The following is a 15,964-nucleotide window of genomic DNA, read 5'->3' as shown; positions in this document are numbered from 1 at the left end:
TGACGGAGCACTACACCGAGTACCAGATCGCTACCTGGGGATCTCTGTTTTTTCATGAGGTAAGGTCCTGGTGTGGGTTTTGCGAAATTTAAAGTGAAGGAGGCGATGGCTGTTAGTACATGTAGAAGGTATTGGTTACTGTGACAAGGTGGCCTTTGACGTATGACGCATTACGTTACAAACATTTTGACGCCTTGTTTTTCATAAATCTATGTACTTGTAAGGACCGGACTGTCTTGTTAACATTACACCTGTCCTTTTGCTCAGAAGCCTTGCTTGGGACACCTGCGTAAGATTGTAATACCTGCTAATTCAGATATTGATGAGCACACTGGTTTCATTCTTTGCCGTTTGAACTACCTTTGTTCATTGACATTGTAATAATGTCCTTGCTTTGCACTGTGAGTTCGAGATTGCTATAATCATATATATGGTAGTCCGCGTGGCTATGAAATGATTTTTCAGATATTTTGATAATTTTCATATTGAATCGGCATTCCAATTGCAAGCTGATTTATTCCTGAATAGTTGTGGCTTACCACAAAGTTTATTTTACGTAAGGAGACTGTTGTTTACATAGTCACTGGTTTGAGACCTTTGTACTGTGCTACAGATCACTTTTGTACCGTTCTGTAGGTCACTGACTTCTTGACAGATGAAAAAAAATGCTGACAAGTAAAACAAACTTTAGTCTTTATTAACAATAACAATGGATCATTTTTTTTCACAGGTGACATACTTTCTGATCTGCCTTCCTGGCTTTCTCTACCAGTTTCTTCCGTTCATGCAGAAATACAAGATCCAACAGGTATTCACCATATTGCATATTACAACTATAGCCGTTTAGAATCAACAGCGGGAATACTTTTTTGTTTTTCTACTTTAGAAAGTTGTAAGGATACTGTTTGTACTGTCTTTTTGTCTGTGGATCCTTTATCATTTTTTAAGCAGGGATAAAAATTAGTTTCCAAAATACATATTGCATGTACAGTATATGTGAAAGAGAGAAAGAGGCAAAGACTGAGAGAGAGAATGAGAGAGAAGGGGGGAGAGATAGAGTCAATGACTGTGTGTCACGGTGTGTGTGTGTGTGTGTGTGTGTGTGTGTGTGTGTGCGCGCGCGCACACACGCTCGTGCTTTGCGTGCATGTGACAATAGTCAGAGGGAAATAATAAAGGAAAATGATGAAATGAATTGTTTTCCCACAGAACAAGCCTGAGACATGGGAAGCACAACTGCAGTGCTTTAAGCTGCTGATGTTCAGCCATTTCTTCATCCAGATGCCTCTGATGTGTGGAACCTACCACTTCACTCAGTGGTTCGGCATTCCCTATGACTATGACTCCATCCCACCATGGTAAGAATGTCTTTTCCTATAGTTATTCATTCAATCATTCATCCATTCTTCCATCATTCTGGCTGTCCATCCATCCTTCCATCCATCTATCCATCCTTAATCCATCCATCCACCCATCCATCCATCCATCCTTCCACCCATCCATCCATCCTTTCAGCCATCTATGCTTAATCCATCCATCTATCCATCCATAATCCATCCATCATTCCATCCATCCATCCATCCATCCTTCCATCCATCCATCCATCTTTCCATCTATCCATCCATCCATCCTTCCATTTCTCCTTCCATCCATCCATTCTTCCATCGTTCCATCCATCTATTCATTCTCTCTTTAATTAACTCACACATTCAACACTAAATTGAAGAAATGTAAATTTGTTGTTTTGTATTATAACAAAAAAACATCTTTAATACAAAGATAGAGGCCTGACTAAAACCCTAAGTTTGTTGTGACAGGTATATCTTAGGCCTGCAGATATTTGGGTGCTTCATAGTTGAAGACGTCTGGCACTACTTCCTCCACCGTGTTCTGCACCATAAGAACTACTACAAGTATGTGCATAAGGTGCACCATAACTTTCAGGTAAGTACTGTTTATTTATTTTATTTCTGCAGGGACTTAGTTTGTGGAATAATGATGTTATCACAAAAGGTGTGACAGTGCAGACCAACAGGCTATTTCCTGCATTTTGAGTTACAAGTTTTGTTGAAAACAGCAAAATTACTGTCAGACAGGCCACATGTGACCTAGTAGCTTAACTAGCATCCCTGGTCAATCAAAATTTTATGCTTGTCAGAGAATGTGCTCCCAGGGTAAGGGGTGTGTTAGGCATCTTGCCTAAAAGTAGGGGTCTAATTTGTTATTATATGTTTAGAACAGTACATCCAAAGGACATATTGATGCATGCATGGCTAAAAGCCTGCAGATCACACATTCTGTAGATGACCCGACTATGTTTTTCTAGAATAACACATGGAAAGATCTTCAATTTACTGTACTCTAATTATGTTGGCATAAAGCAATTTTATCATCTCTTGCTCCTGTCTACTATAGGCACCGTTTGGAGCAGTGGCAGAGTATGCCCACCCAGTGGAGACTGTGGGTGAGTACTGTCAATTCATTTATTTTTTGTAGGAACACTATTTCATGGTAGAAGGGCAAAGGAGATTCTCGCAGTGTTTAAGTTTGCAATTATTCTACATTTCTGTAGAGTACTTATACCGGTATGTGTGGTTGAGAGGTCATCACCAAAACAAAACCACTGGGATTTCAAGATTTACAGTACATCATACATGCCAAATTTGCTGATCAGCATACCCATTAATGTTGCAGTCAGTGAATGTGAACATACTATAATATTAGGTGAATGCACGTTTGGTGCCAACATGGACACATTGTGTTGTCTTTTTACACTTCTCCCTGTTTAATACCTAGCCCTGTAACCAACAGAGAATGTGGAGCCAAATAGGTACTTTAGTGTAAAGGCAACCTTATAAGGAGTAAAGCTCATTTTTAACAATTTTTCCCAAAATTTCCCCAGTGCTGGGAACAGGGTTCTTCCTCGGCATCCTGTTCTTCTGCACCCACTTTGTGCAGATGTGGGTCTGGGGACTGTTCCGTCTGCTGGAGACCATAGATGTGCACAGTGGATATGACATCCCTTACAACCCCATGCACCTCCTCCCCTTCTATACAGGTACTTCTGGGGAATACTCACTAGTCAATAGTTATTCTTATAGAGGGAATGAGTGGACAGTTGGAGGAATGGATGGATAGAGGAATAGATCAAAGGATGGATTGATTGATTGATGGACAGAAAAATAGATGAAAGGGTAAGTCAATAGAGGAATGAATAGGTGGATAAAACTAGATGGATAGACAGATACATGGATAATAAGATGAATGGATAGATGGATGGACAACTGGATGGACGAATGGAAAAATCATGTGGATGGATAGATGAATGGATTGATGGGTAGATGGAGAAATGGGTATTTATATAGATGCAGATATGAATTATACCTTAATATTGGCTAGTGTAATGTAGTTGTGTATCCAAATTTAAAAGACGCTTGTATGGTATGTTTTGGTATGCTAACATGTACATGTTTTCAAACAGGTGCACGTTTCCATGACTTTCACCACATGAACTTCAACGGGAACTACGCCCCCACCTTCAGATGGTGGGACAAGCTGCTCGGCACCGACCAGCAGTACAAGGAGTACTGCAGCAAGCTGGGCACCAAGGAGGGACTGAAGAAGGACTAGGGACAACCTACTGCAATAATTCTGCAGTTGCAATTAGGTCACAGATCAGTCTCCAGCTGGAAATTTATTTCTGTCCCACTCATTTTATTGGAGCCCTTTCTTTGGGATAGACAGGGTGATTTTTTTCCATCTCAACAATTAGGGAAAATTGCCATCCCAGGCTAGAAGGCCAGGTCCTGGAGATAGCCCTGCTACAAAGGAAACGAAACTGTTGATTTGGTGGCAAATTTCCCTTCTGGGAGTGGTATGCTGCCTTTTTTGTCACTATGACTCCTTGAAAATGACCAGGATTTGCTGTAGTTAGAATGTGCAGGGATAGAATGTCATCCCTTTCAAATGAAATGCATCAGGAAGATTTTTTTGAAACTCTTCTCAAGTTGTCCAGTTAAGAAAGAAAGAAGCCAAACTGCATGCCCATGAAGTAATGGCCTATTTGCGGTGGTGTTAATGGACTCTGAACATGTTCAAAAATAAATCTGAATAATGCATGCGATACAACAATACTAGAAGAATCTAATACATACAAAAGACTTGTGGATCTGTTACCCGCCATTGATATTGATATGAAGTGATATAAAGTTCCTTGCTGATTAAAGTTTAGCACTTACTATAACCAACAAGCAATGCAGCATGGTACTGCACGAACATTGAAATATACATGTATGAAAGATCAAAATATAGAACTTGCATCAAAATGGTATTATGTGTATGGAATGAAGACTTAGTTAGTACTACATGTGGTTTCATGTAATTAATGTAAGAAATAAGAATGTTGACTTCTCAGATGACTTGTTGTTAAAAATACAACTTGTAACTTAAAAAATATCTGGTGTTGATCATTATAGTATTTAAGGTGTCAAGATTTTAAGACTAAAATGAATGCCAAAGAGAAATAGATTCAATGACAACAACGTCAAAATGACAGGATGTTTGCTTGGTCCTGTTTAATATACTTCCTGATATACATCACATCCTGCATGTGTCCATTGGTTTGGTTATCATTCAACTCAACATGATAGGTGCAGCATAAATATTGAAACATGGTCCTGTTGTTTCCAGTTTGGCAGTGACCACTCCACCGCAAATGTACGACACCATAAATATGTGCTTTCAATGTTGTTGTACTACTGTACTGTAGTATTGCTTCAATCATGAACTTTAAACAACACAAAGACTTCTTCCCTCTTCTACTGTGAAATTCACTCACAGTATTTTTACTGCATTACATACACTTTACATTATGTAAGTTTCTATTTCCTACCACTATCTTTCAAATTTATATTTACTTCTTCATACACAAAACACTTCATATTCACAAATACAACATTCACAAAGTATCATAGTTGTAATTGAAGACGAATAAATCTTTACTTCTGGATACTTTATTTTTATACAGACGTTTCGGAAGGCGTCCGCCTTCCTTCCTCAGTGAAAAGAAAATGAAGACAAACAATTTCTTGAAACAAGGACAAAAACTAAGACAGTCAACATCACAATTCCTTACGTTCAAGGTGTGTCAGAAAAGATAAGACGGATCCTACAAAGTCAAGACATCGCCACAAATTTCAAACCCTATTCAACGTTGAAACAGAGACTGGTGCACCCAAAGGACAAAGTTAACAAGAATATTAGGTCTAATGTCATTTACAGACTGAAATGCAATGACCCGAATTGTTTAGAGACTTACATTGGTGAAACAAGTCAGCCCCTGAAGGAAAGGTACAAGCAGCATTGTAGGGGGAGTACTAGCAAGTTTTCATCGGCCATTTGGCATCATCTGAACATTCACAACGATCATTCATTCTCCTTAGATACTACAGACATCTTAGACAGAGAATCTCGCTGGTTTGAGAGGGGGGTAAGGGAGGCAATTTATGAGCGGATTCATCGTCCTTCGCTTAACCGTAGGGGTGGGTTGAGAACTGAGCTTTCTTGTACTTGGGATAGTTTATTGAAGTGATTGATGGTTTTATTTATACACTTATCATGTTTTAATATCTTATTCCTTGTTAGTTCATTTTACTTTGCTTGAATTATTCTAGAACCTTGTCAGTTACCTTTTTGTTTGTTTAGAACATTGTTAGAACACCTCTATAGTTACCTGTGTTGTTTATTTTAGAACACCTTAGCCGTTACCTTTTTTGTTTATTTAGAACATAAGAATTATTCCTTGTTTCAAGAAATTGTTTGTCTTCATTTTCTTTTCACTGAGGAAGGAAGGCGGACGCCTTCCGAAACGTCTGTATAAAAATAAAGTATCCAGAAGTAAAGATTTATTCGTCTTCAATTGTAACGATTCCTGGATGTCTAACCTTCACAAACGTATCATAGTTGTAGCATGTAAAGAAAAGCCTGTTTTGTAAAAAGTGTACATCAACAAAGAATTAGCAATTCTGAACTGTTGCAATGACAGCTACAGGCATTAATGACATCATCATTCATTCTACAACACTTCTACACTTTTGTGGAATATCCTTTTCTTATTGAATACTCAGTGAGTTCTATTGTAACTACTTCACATTGATAGTCTAAAGAGAAGGTCCCCTAACACTACATTGCAAGTTAGACAGTAACAATCTTAAGACCATCAAAGGAATGTCTGCAGACTCTTTATCTGAAATCATCGGGGTTGAACATGCCCTGAAAGAAAAGAACAAAAATGTCATTGAATTCAGATGGTGTTCATTGATTGTGCACAAAATGACTTCAATACACCATAGGCTTTGTTTGCTACTATTTCTTTTATTCAGTCAAGAAGCCCAAAAATTTTATGAAATCATATACACATGTACAAGGAAACATACAGTGGTCCTACTAAAAAGGACACACACAGAATGTTCCAGAAAGTGAAACAGCATACTCTAGTTTACCTCTCTTACAGCTGAGGTAACCTTAAAGCACAAACATTGTGTCAGGCAGCAGAATGAAGGTTAGAAAATTCAGTATAGTAAGGAAATAAATGCCTTTGTCTTCGAGGATTACAAACTTTAAGGCAGGGCTGTCTCCAGCTTAAATTTTTTTCCGTCCTACGCATTGTTTGGGAGCAAATGTTGTTGATTCTCCTGGCAAGATTTGTCATTTCAAGCTTATCAATGTAAATTTTCAACAGTTTCATGTCATTTTTTGGACGGTTGGGGTAACATTATTTTCTGTCCCAACGAGCAAATTCCATCCCGAGATGGAAGGACGGATCCTTGAGACAACTCTGCTTTAAGGTTAAATTTTCCCCTGCTTTCTTATCCTTTAAACACTTCAAATGTGGTGCAAAAAGGCTTATTCAGCAGGAAGGAGGTGCTAGTAAGGGGGGTTTACCTTTGCCCGTCTGAGGATGGAATCCTTACTGGCGTCGTACGGATGGTCTTTGGACGGAATCTCCAGAACAGCAGGAATGGGGTTCGTGTGAGCGTCGATCACATGGCGGATCAGCTCTGCTATCTGTAAATTGTATGGAAAATATTACGTTAAGATTTTTTTCTTCTTTTTCTTTGTATTCCAGTTCCAGGGGAACAAGAAACAGTCAAATGTGTAGCTGATTGCTAATTTGTTGAACACCTGATTAATGGAATCGTAATTCTAACTACCTGCGGAAAAGGTACATGTAAGTTGTATGTCTTGAAACATTTGCAGTGGGTTTACTTTTGTGCTGTGACATCCCCACTGCACTATGTGTTTCCAATGTATCACTATACTGTACTACAGAACTGTTTCAAGCATGAACTTAAAACACTGGGAAATCCTCCTTTCCACTTCTAGTTCTACTGCAAAATTAAGGCACAGTGCAGAAAAACGAATTTATAGGACAAAGACATGTATATGCAATGTACCACTGCTTACTACAATATCTGCATCATAATGCATTATCATGATTGGGACGTTGATAAACCCAAATGGACAAACCTTTAAAAGAGGCCTAGAGAATGCTAAGAAGACTTACATTTTGGTTGATGAGGATGACAGCAATGTCAGTTCTTTGCACAAAACTCTTGAAAGTTTCCTCTATCTCACTTACACTGGTGTCTGTAGGGAAACAGAAATCAGTCAATGTACATGAATCTGTATTATTCATGACCATAGCAAGTCAATTTTCCAGATCAGAAATCTTTGCAACAATTGATTTTTGCCTTTAAAAAAAAGTCATTCCCCTTTAGGCTCTGCCTAAGTGTAATGCCTTGTAGAAGTGATACTCAGCGAGGCAGCCATAACTTCCGCATAAGTGTAGTTGTAATATAAAATGTTCTGACTTTATACATTTAGACTTGACTTTTAGTTTTAGCCTACCTTTTTCCACAACCAGGAAGTTGGGCTTTCTTTCCTTGTTCATCTCCCCGATACCTCCCAGCAGAAACCCAGTACAGGTGTCCTATGTTATGGGGAGAAAACAATACACATTTCATCTAAATGTTATAAAAGCCCATGTCAAACAAATCTGATTATGGATTTCCGACCTTCTTTGTGGTTGAGAGTCTGTCGTGACCTAACCTGTGGTTGGCAAGGATCTGCACTGAGTTTGTAAAAAAAAGTCGCAACACGCATATTCTGCTTGGATGGGATCAGAGGATGGATTCCGGCTACCCCCAAACCTATGATAACCTTGGTAGGGTAGTGGTCAAGAGATAAGTTATGGGGGTTGGGGGTTGATTTAATCTCCAAGCAGATGTTGGGAGGGATGATCTTATGACACATACACATTAAAATGTTACGAATGTTATCAATCTTTCCTCCACCGAATTCATATACGACGTACAAGTTTGACATCGTGTACTCTTAAATTATTGGCCAAGGCACAATAAAAAGTGATGATGTCATTTATCATGTGACAGGCAAAATTTATGCATGGGAAGCTGAAGGGAAAAAACAAAACAAGATTTGCTGAGATCTATTTCTGTCAATACGATGATGAAGACTATACAATTCTAATGCTAAATACACCTTAAATTCTTACCATGGCAATAACTTGTGGATAAAAGGTTTGGGAGAAAAAAAAGGCGTGTATAGAAAACCACCAAAAATTTGGTAACGTTAACATCATGTTCAACACGGAAATTTGATGTCCCCTGAACAATAATCCCGCCAAAAATTACTACAAAACCTTCTTCGAGTCTTTAAGATTCAAACACCGACCATAAGGAGGTGAAGGTATTTACAGAAACCACTCACTTCATCGCCGATCACAGAGATCAGCTTTCCGGCTTTCATCATCCGCGCCATCTTGGATTTAAGTGCCCTTTAGGGGTGAACCATTGATCTCAGCCAAATATTCCATCGAGAAAGTCGAACGTTTTGATTACTTATGATCAAGAAATGCATCTTAATATGGTGTTGTATTTACTACTTTTGTTCATGATTCTATTTTGTAAGGTATTTATACTTTTATGAAGGTATGAGGAACAAAAAGTGTTCCCTAAAGCCCTTTTCATAATTTATTGGTCTTTCCCCAAGAATATTCCAATATTGTAGCAGGTATTGAAATGTTGTGTAATTTATATAAAATACATTCAAATTGCTAATAAAATTGATTCCGTATCTATTTTTGGAGTAACATAGATTTATCATGTCCGAATTAAATAAAAGATATTATCGTTAATATCAGCATTGTATATTTTTCGACATTTATGTATCATCATTAACTAAATCCCCAATATCAAAATAGAATCTTCGTAAATCATGTGACCTTCCATCAGCTGATCGAGTTTATTTACAGTACCCATTGCACTGACATCTGGCACAGTCAAATAGTGATTTAAAACACTGTTTTATGGTGTTCCATTGCCCTCCACTGAGACAAAAACACACATAAAAGCACAGAGAAACAAACAAGACTGTAACGTTGACATCGTAACGTTTAAGTTCAGTGTTATTCACGTATACACCGTGTGTGTGTGTCCGTATTTGCTGCTGTTGTGTTTTTGTTCTCATATTACCGAAACTATATGGATTCTGACAGACAACATTGGTGAGTACATTGTCTTCTTTATTCTGTATTGTTAAATCTCAATGTAGTAAGCAACTCCTTATAATGATCATGATAAAAATTCTAAAGTATACAGTAATTTAGTGGTACAGCGTAACGTTACTTGTCTGCATCCGGATATTAAACGCCTAGTTTTTGTCGACATCTTGTTCCTTGTTTCGCCTCTTTTCCAAGCTTTATACCGTTTGCAGTTTCACATGTGTACAGAGAGTTTCCTCCCATGGTAAAGTCGAACGTATCTCGCTTTACTTTGATCTGTTAATTTATCATTTATCAATTATTTATTCTTTAGTCCGCTGCGAAAGTATGAAGGTCAGAAGTTGATTGACAAGTAATTCTAGTCGGACACGAAACATAAACAAACACTCCAGTTATAAATGCTACAGTCCAGTCCTGTTGCATTGGCGCATGCTTAGGACCGTGTCCCAATTGGGTTTCAGACGAAATTTATAAATAACTGATAAACAAAGGCCTAAACTGGAGTACATAGTTCAAACATATCGTGATTTTAGTTATGTAACAATAGGTTATACCTGTATTTGTGTAGTGTGACTTTGTGTCATTAAACTAAAAGCAAATATCAAAGACTAGGTATAATTCATAATATAGCCCTTTGTAATAGCCTCGGCTAGTTGGGTGACCTTGGCTTCCTGTAATGTCATCTGAATGAATGAATAAATAAATGAAAATATAGCAGTTGCTCTTACATAAAAAATGTAGTTTCCCACTAGTTATCTATGATTCAGTGATGCTCCTCATGTTTTAATTGATGTAAAATTTAAATCATGATTTCATCTCCTAGTGACACCAGCAATGAATACGTTCACCTGCAAAATCCCCACCTGAAGTCTATGACGTCGGACTTCCTCTATCACTTCAACCTGGGCACAGCCACGCACGACCTTCCTGCCATGTTTGGGGATGTCAAGGTCAAGTACAAATTGGCAAAAATAATCATAATGACATAAGTTTATGAATAGACATTTAACACATACAGAGTCTTATTGTCATGACAATTTGAATATGCATTTCAATTGCAATACCACTGTACTGAAAAGATCTTTCAAACACAAACTTTAAACAGAGGGAAAAACTACTCTCCAAGCGGAGGTTCAACTCTGGTTATTTTTTATGCGTTTTTAGGCATTTTTGTGGGGCTTTATATTTTATGTTGTAGTTTTCTTTATATCTTGCAGTCAAACAAAAATGGTACAAAATAGAAAGCCTGATAGATACGTCTAAAAACACATTAAAAAAAAGCCAGAGCTGAACCTCCTATCCCATCCTCCTGTGTTCCCAAGAAAAGAGATGAATTAACGGTATGCACTGTTATTTTCTTCACAGTTTGTAGTTGTTGGAGGCAGTGCAACTCGTATGGGGAAGTTTGCTCGGTACATCCACCAGGAGTTAGGCCTGCCTGAGTCTGAGGAGCCCCAGGACCTGGCCGATACTGACCGCTATGGCATGTTTAAGGCTGGACCTGTGCTGTCTGTTAGTGTGAGTAGAATATGATTCTTTGCACCAAAACCACTGTCTGAATACCAGCCACTACATGTGTTAAATGTTGTATAATGCTATAACATAGCCAGGTAATGTCGTCCAATCATAAGACTCCATTCCTATGGGTTACAGTCATAATGTCACATTATAATTCAACTCTTTGTAATATTTTAGTAATGTCAGCGCCAGTTTGAATTTGCTTCGTGATAAAATGTTCCCTTAGTGTTCATGGTGACATAAATAATTCGCCAAGGAGCTATAACCACAAAATAAACCACAGAGTGAGCAAAGCAAACAAGGTGATTTATTCAATGGCAGTACTCCCTATTAAACCACTGGCGTTGTGTCAATATTCCCGGTATTTCAGCTAGCCATTGATGACATGTAACATTGTAACCTAATGCAGTAATGTTGAATTATAATGTTTCATCATGTAGTTTCACGCAATTAAAAAAAAACAGTTTTTAGGACATCTGTTTGTTTTTTCTAGATTAAAATAATACAGCTTTGATAAGGTCTTTTGAACCATTGTTCCAGCATGGTATGGGGATGCCGTCCATGTCCATCATGCTGAATGAGTTACTGAAGCTACTGTACCATGCCAGGTGCAGTAATGTCGTCATGTTTAGGATGGGCACTTCAGGGGGGCTAGGTAAGTACCAGAAGTAACTACAATAAAGTCTTTTTTGTCTTATTTAGTTGTTCTGATAGTATAGTAACATCTTGTCTATGGGTTGAAAGAGTTGAAAGCAGCACCACTGTCTTTTGCATTATATTCTGTTATATTCTGCATTTTGAAGGAAGAGAAATTCTAAGAAGGTTGAGATCTCTTGCAGCAATTTTAGCATAGCGTTCTAAATGCTACAGCCTTATGATATTATACATACTATTGTCATTGTGACTGTGAAGTGTTGACTTTGTGATACACTTGTATATGTATCTGTAAGAAAGACTGAGATGCTTGTTCATATTTACAGGCCTTGAGCCAGGCACAGTTGTAATCAGTAAGGCAGCTGTGGATTCCTGTTTCAGACCGAGGTATACACAGGTAAGCATTGTGGTAGAAGTCTACCTGCTGGTTAATATTATCTGTAACTATCTGATGTGCAAGCATTTCTGATCCTTGTCTGACGGAGAACGGCAGATGATAAACTGAATAGTGAGAGATTGTGTAAACACAGGCTACCGGATGGACAACAATGCAAAGTTATCCAGCTGGACCACCTTTGGGATTTGGGGATTCTGTGCAAGTAACAAAAGTGTGTGGTAATCCAATGTGCAATTAACAGGCTTCTACTGTGATATATACCTTAGAATTAAACCATATTCTTCTCATTGACAGAGACATACTGAAGCCTGTCTGTAGTGGTCATCTCTCTTATTGTTTATTGCACACAAAAAATATATCATTCAAACATATAATTTGGTAACAACAATATAATGAGAACAAACTGTCTGCAGAAACCATTTTCTTCAAGGCTTTTGAGTGGCCAGTAGACGTGTTTGACTGTATCAGAGCAACCAAAACTGGTGACACAATTTGTCCTGCCTGCAGATTGTACTAGGCCAGGAGATTTCCCGACCCGCGGAACTAGACCAGGGTCTGGTGGATGAGCTGTTACACGTGGCTGCCCAGGAGGAGGGGCTGACGGCAGTGGCAGGGAACACCATGTGTGCCAATGGCTTCTACGAAGGTGAAAGGAAATGTTCAAAGTTATCAAAGACTTTTTTCAATTGAAATCTTAAAAGGAGTATATTGAGAAGGACATCAATGTGTGCAGCCATGCCAGTGTGACCCACTGGCACTGGACAGAGTCACTTAGAAGCGCGGTGTGAAGGCTAGACAACTGCTGCCCACCCCTATGTCAGGGACCCACGCAGCAGCACAGTTTGAAATGTGCCCTGTGATGCATCTTGGGTAGTATGACAACGCTGGGATTGATAGATCATGGAATTTGATCCATCTTGCCAAGCAGCATGGTTGCGTTACCACTTATGACACGGGAACAGCCCCTTCATACAATAAAGTTTCTTTAAACATGCATGTTGTGTTGTATTACAGAACAGGGACGGCTTGACGGAGCGTTCTGTGACTACACAGAACAGGACAAACTACAGTACCTACAGAAGGGCAGGGATGCTGGGGTCAGGAACATTGAGATGGAGTCACTCTGCTTTGCCGCTTTGTGTAGAAATGCAGGAGTAAAAGGTGAGAAAGCTTTTGTATCCTGTAATGCTTGCATCCCATAATATTTATCACAATCTAATATATGTGTAAAACAAGATGACATGTTAATTTTGTTTTAATACATCAGGTTGCAGTGTTTATGTGAATATCATTCAGCACCATGGACAGCAATGCCATTGTGTGGATGTAATTCAGCACCAAGGACAGGGATCATAGTGTCAGTCAGTGTGAATGTTATTTAGCACCAAGGACAGGGAAGGCAGTGTGTTTGTTTGTAGATGGAGCACAAGGGATGAATGTCAGCATTTTAAACTAAGTTGCTTTGTTGTGTTTCTATATGTTAAATTAACCTTCAACCTTTAACCTTTCAGCTGGTGTGGTGTGTGTGACCCTTGTGGATCGTCTCCGTGGAGACCAGGTCACCACCCCTCATGACACGCTGAAGGAATGGGAGCTCCGACCACAGAAACTATTGGCTAAGTTCATAAGAAGTCGGCTGGGCATGAAATAGGTAGTTTGAAATGAAACAAATAGAAGAATTCTGCTTCTTTTCAAGGGCTACTTATGCTGTTAGGATTAAAACAGACTTTTTTTAATGCAGTAAGCTGGAGATTTTAGATGTTACATAAAAGATTTCTCTGTATTAGTTAAGCCATGACGCTAGAGGTACGTAATTCTTAAATCGAGCTTCCAAAGTAATATCAAATGTTAAATTTTGTTTTAAAGACCATAGCAAGTTGAGATAGTAGCGACTGTACGTAATGTTAGACAAGACTACTTTGTGATTTTATGGCTCACCTATTGTGGTTGTTCACACCAACCACTCCAAATCAATCACAGATTTCAGAGAACAGTGTCTGAATCAAGTGGTATAGAAATATTGGTGCATGTGTATAGCTATTAGCTAATTTCAATTTTTCCATTAGAAGTTGGTAAGCACATTCTAGGCAAGAGCAAACTTTTTTTCTGGTCCGGTTTGATATGAACTGATCCTGACAGTCCATCACAATTCAAGCAACGAAACTAGCAGTTAAACCAATGGGAGAGCAACTGCATGTTTGTCATATGTTTTTATTTTACATTTCTAGATTTTGACAGAGGTGGCGGGGCAATTGGATCAGTCTATTGTTAAACAGGGCCAAATGGTTGGGAATTTTTGTCCTTCACACAACTCCTATATATATATATATATATATATATAGTCTGAAATCATGTGGCAGGGCAGTATGAAAAGCTACAAACTCAAGTCCCCAGTATTGATGAGTGACTACCAAATAAACATTCTCAAATGTCAATGCAACATTTAAAGGTTTATTGTCCCACTATCTAAAAAAAGGCATCTCTTGTGATCAAAAAAACAAGTACAAAATGTCAGCTCTTATACCTTGTCATGCTTTTATCAATAAACAAAGATGTAAAGGTATGAAATAAAATTTACAATATGCTTTCTTTAAGTCTTTGCATTTGCTTTCATCTTTTCTTCTTAAGATCTTCAGTCTACGTCTTGTGCTACTCGTGTGACAGCTTAGGTTTCCGCTAACGCTAACAGTACTTTACTCCTGAGTCAGTTTACTTGTGCACCTAGAACAGTGCTGCTACAAACAGGACCTAACCATCATACATTCAAGCAGCCTTGTTGCTATTGGTCCACACAACAATCCTTCCATCCTGCGATGTGTTATAATAATAAACTCACAAGGGCTGCACTTTTTTTTTCTTTCAAGCAAAACACTAGTATAATCTTGGTAGAAAAGGTATCTTCTCATCTTTTTTTTTCCACGTTTCTCTTAAAATGTGCACTTCAACACCTTACTTTGCAAGTACAACACATATGGTCTTATAAGATTATGTTGGATATCAATAAATTAGCTTACATTCATCAACGGAACAAGGAAATCATTTTGCACAATTGAGACCCTACAGCAAAGCACACGGCATGCCTTAATTAGTTTATAACGGACTTCAGCCCTATGGAAAACGTAATACTTAGTGGTGCTTGAGGAAGCAATATTCGGTCTTCCTTGTCCCAGAGAATTCTACGAAAGCATTTTACAGCTTGGCTCAATTTAGAATGTTTGGAACAACCTTGGCGAGAAAAGTCGAGTCGACCAAGAACAAGGTTGTCTTGGCTCGAGCACACATGGCAACTACAGTACAAGATTCTTGAAGAGTCAACTAGTCCTAAATTTGCAGTTTTACAACAAATACAAAAGTAATGTACAGTCATCTTTTTTGTTAGACAACTCATGTCTTCATTGTGCTTTTTGTCTATTAGAAGCAATAATATGTACATGTAACAAAAGATACTATAGATAGGACTTATCCACACTGACAGATTGCAATACTTGCTCTATGTATTTTTTGTATTTTCATAAAGAGGAATATATAAACAGCACCTTTTATTCTGGGGGCGGGGGAGGAGGGGGTGGCGGTTCGTTGGGAGGGGGTGGGGGGTGTTGAGGAAGTGGAGGCTGGGATAAGGAAGGATATGACATGGCGGACATTCCGAATACATCCATGCCAAACAAGGGGTATTCTCCCAACGTAGGGTCCTGGAAGAAAGAATGACCAGACATCGATTGGTCGGAAGTTTGGCCCAATAACTGGAGAAGGGGGTCATCGCCTGAGTTTTCGTCTGTCACAATGTCCATGTCGTCACCCTCCTTTCCGTTTTC

The 15,964-nt window shown here is 38.6% G+C and overlaps 3 protein-coding genes across 3 annotated transcripts; 2 read left to right on the top strand and 1 right to left on the bottom strand.

Moving 5' to 3' along the window:
• The first annotated feature begins 6 nt into the window (after nt 1-6).
• Nucleotides 7-4,424, top strand: LOC118403198 (methylsterol monooxygenase 1-like). Its single transcript, XM_035801771.1, has 7 exons — nt 7-59; nt 731-808; nt 1,210-1,358; nt 1,818-1,944; nt 2,416-2,464; nt 2,903-3,058; nt 3,482-4,424. The coding sequence occupies exons 2-7, from the start codon at nt 785-787 to the stop codon at nt 3,628-3,630; spliced, it is 654 nt and encodes a 217-aa protein (XP_035657664.1). The 5' UTR covers nt 7-59; nt 731-784; the 3' UTR covers nt 3,631-4,424.
• Nucleotides 4,425-6,075: 1,651 nt separating this feature from the next.
• On the bottom strand, nt 6,076-8,976 carry LOC118403199 (V-type proton ATPase subunit F-like). Its single transcript, XM_035801772.1, has 5 exons — nt 8,788-8,976; nt 7,909-7,990; nt 7,565-7,647; nt 6,943-7,065; nt 6,076-6,270 (listed from the first exon to the last, which is right to left on the bottom strand). Exons 1-5 carry the CDS (start codon nt 8,836-8,838, stop codon nt 6,241-6,243), a joined length of 369 nt encoding a protein of 122 aa, XP_035657665.1. The 5' UTR covers nt 8,839-8,976; the 3' UTR covers nt 6,076-6,240.
• Nucleotides 8,977-9,284: 308 nt separating this feature from the next.
• On the top strand, nt 9,285-15,358 carry LOC118403196 (uridine phosphorylase 1-like). Its single transcript, XM_035801770.1, has 8 exons — nt 9,285-9,583; nt 10,404-10,530; nt 10,946-11,098; nt 11,639-11,753; nt 12,079-12,149; nt 12,657-12,795; nt 13,164-13,310; nt 13,661-15,358. Exons 1-8 carry the CDS (start codon nt 9,561-9,563, stop codon nt 13,798-13,800), a joined length of 915 nt encoding a protein of 304 aa, XP_035657663.1. The 5' UTR covers nt 9,285-9,560; the 3' UTR covers nt 13,801-15,358.
• The last annotated feature ends 606 nt before the right edge of the window (nt 15,359-15,964 follow it).

Source organism: Branchiostoma floridae, chromosome 16, assembly GCF_000003815.2.
Source record: "Branchiostoma floridae strain S238N-H82 chromosome 16, Bfl_VNyyK, whole genome shotgun sequence".
NCBI classification, from domain to species: Eukaryota; Metazoa; Chordata; class Leptocardii; order Amphioxiformes; family Branchiostomatidae; genus Branchiostoma; species Branchiostoma floridae.
Note: the sequence above shows the minus strand (reverse complement) of the source record. Positions and strands in the feature narration are given on the sequence as shown.

What these genes read in the sequence shown, in the direction of transcription:
- LOC118403198 (XM_035801771.1), top strand. Translation starts at nt 785, where the DNA reads ATGCAGAAATACAAGATCCAACAG. An exon ending in TATGACTCCATCCCACCATG is followed by an intron (nt 1,359 to 1,817) that starts GTAAGAATGTCT and finishes TTGTTGTGACAG; the next exon opens with GTATATCTTAGGCCTGCAGA. An exon ending in AGGTGCACCATAACTTTCAG is followed by an intron (nt 1,945 to 2,415) that starts GTAAGTACTGTT and finishes TGTCTACTATAG; the next exon opens with GCACCGTTTGGAGCAGTGGC.
- LOC118403199 (XM_035801772.1), bottom strand. Translation starts at nt 8,838, where the DNA reads ATGGCGCGGATGATGAAAGCCGGAAAGCTGATCTCTGTGATCGGCGAT. An exon ending in CTTCCTGGTTGTGGAAAAAG is followed by an intron (nt 7,648 to 7,908) that starts GTAGGCTAAAAC and finishes GTTTCCCTACAG; the next exon opens with ACACCAGTGTAAGTGAGATA. An exon ending in TCATCCTCATCAACCAAAAT is followed by an intron (nt 7,066 to 7,564) that starts GTAAGTCTTCTT and finishes TACAATTTACAG; the next exon opens with ATAGCAGAGCTGATCCGCCA.
- LOC118403196 (XM_035801770.1), top strand. Translation starts at nt 9,561, where the DNA reads ATGGATTCTGACAGACAACATTG. An exon ending in CCATGTTTGGGGATGTCAAG is followed by an intron (nt 10,531 to 10,945) that starts GTCAAGTACAAA and finishes TTTTCTTCACAG; the next exon opens with TTTGTAGTTGTTGGAGGCAG. An exon ending in TAGAAATGCAGGAGTAAAAG is followed by an intron (nt 13,311 to 13,660) that starts GTGAGAAAGCTT and finishes TTAACCTTTCAG; the next exon opens with CTGGTGTGGTGTGTGTGACC.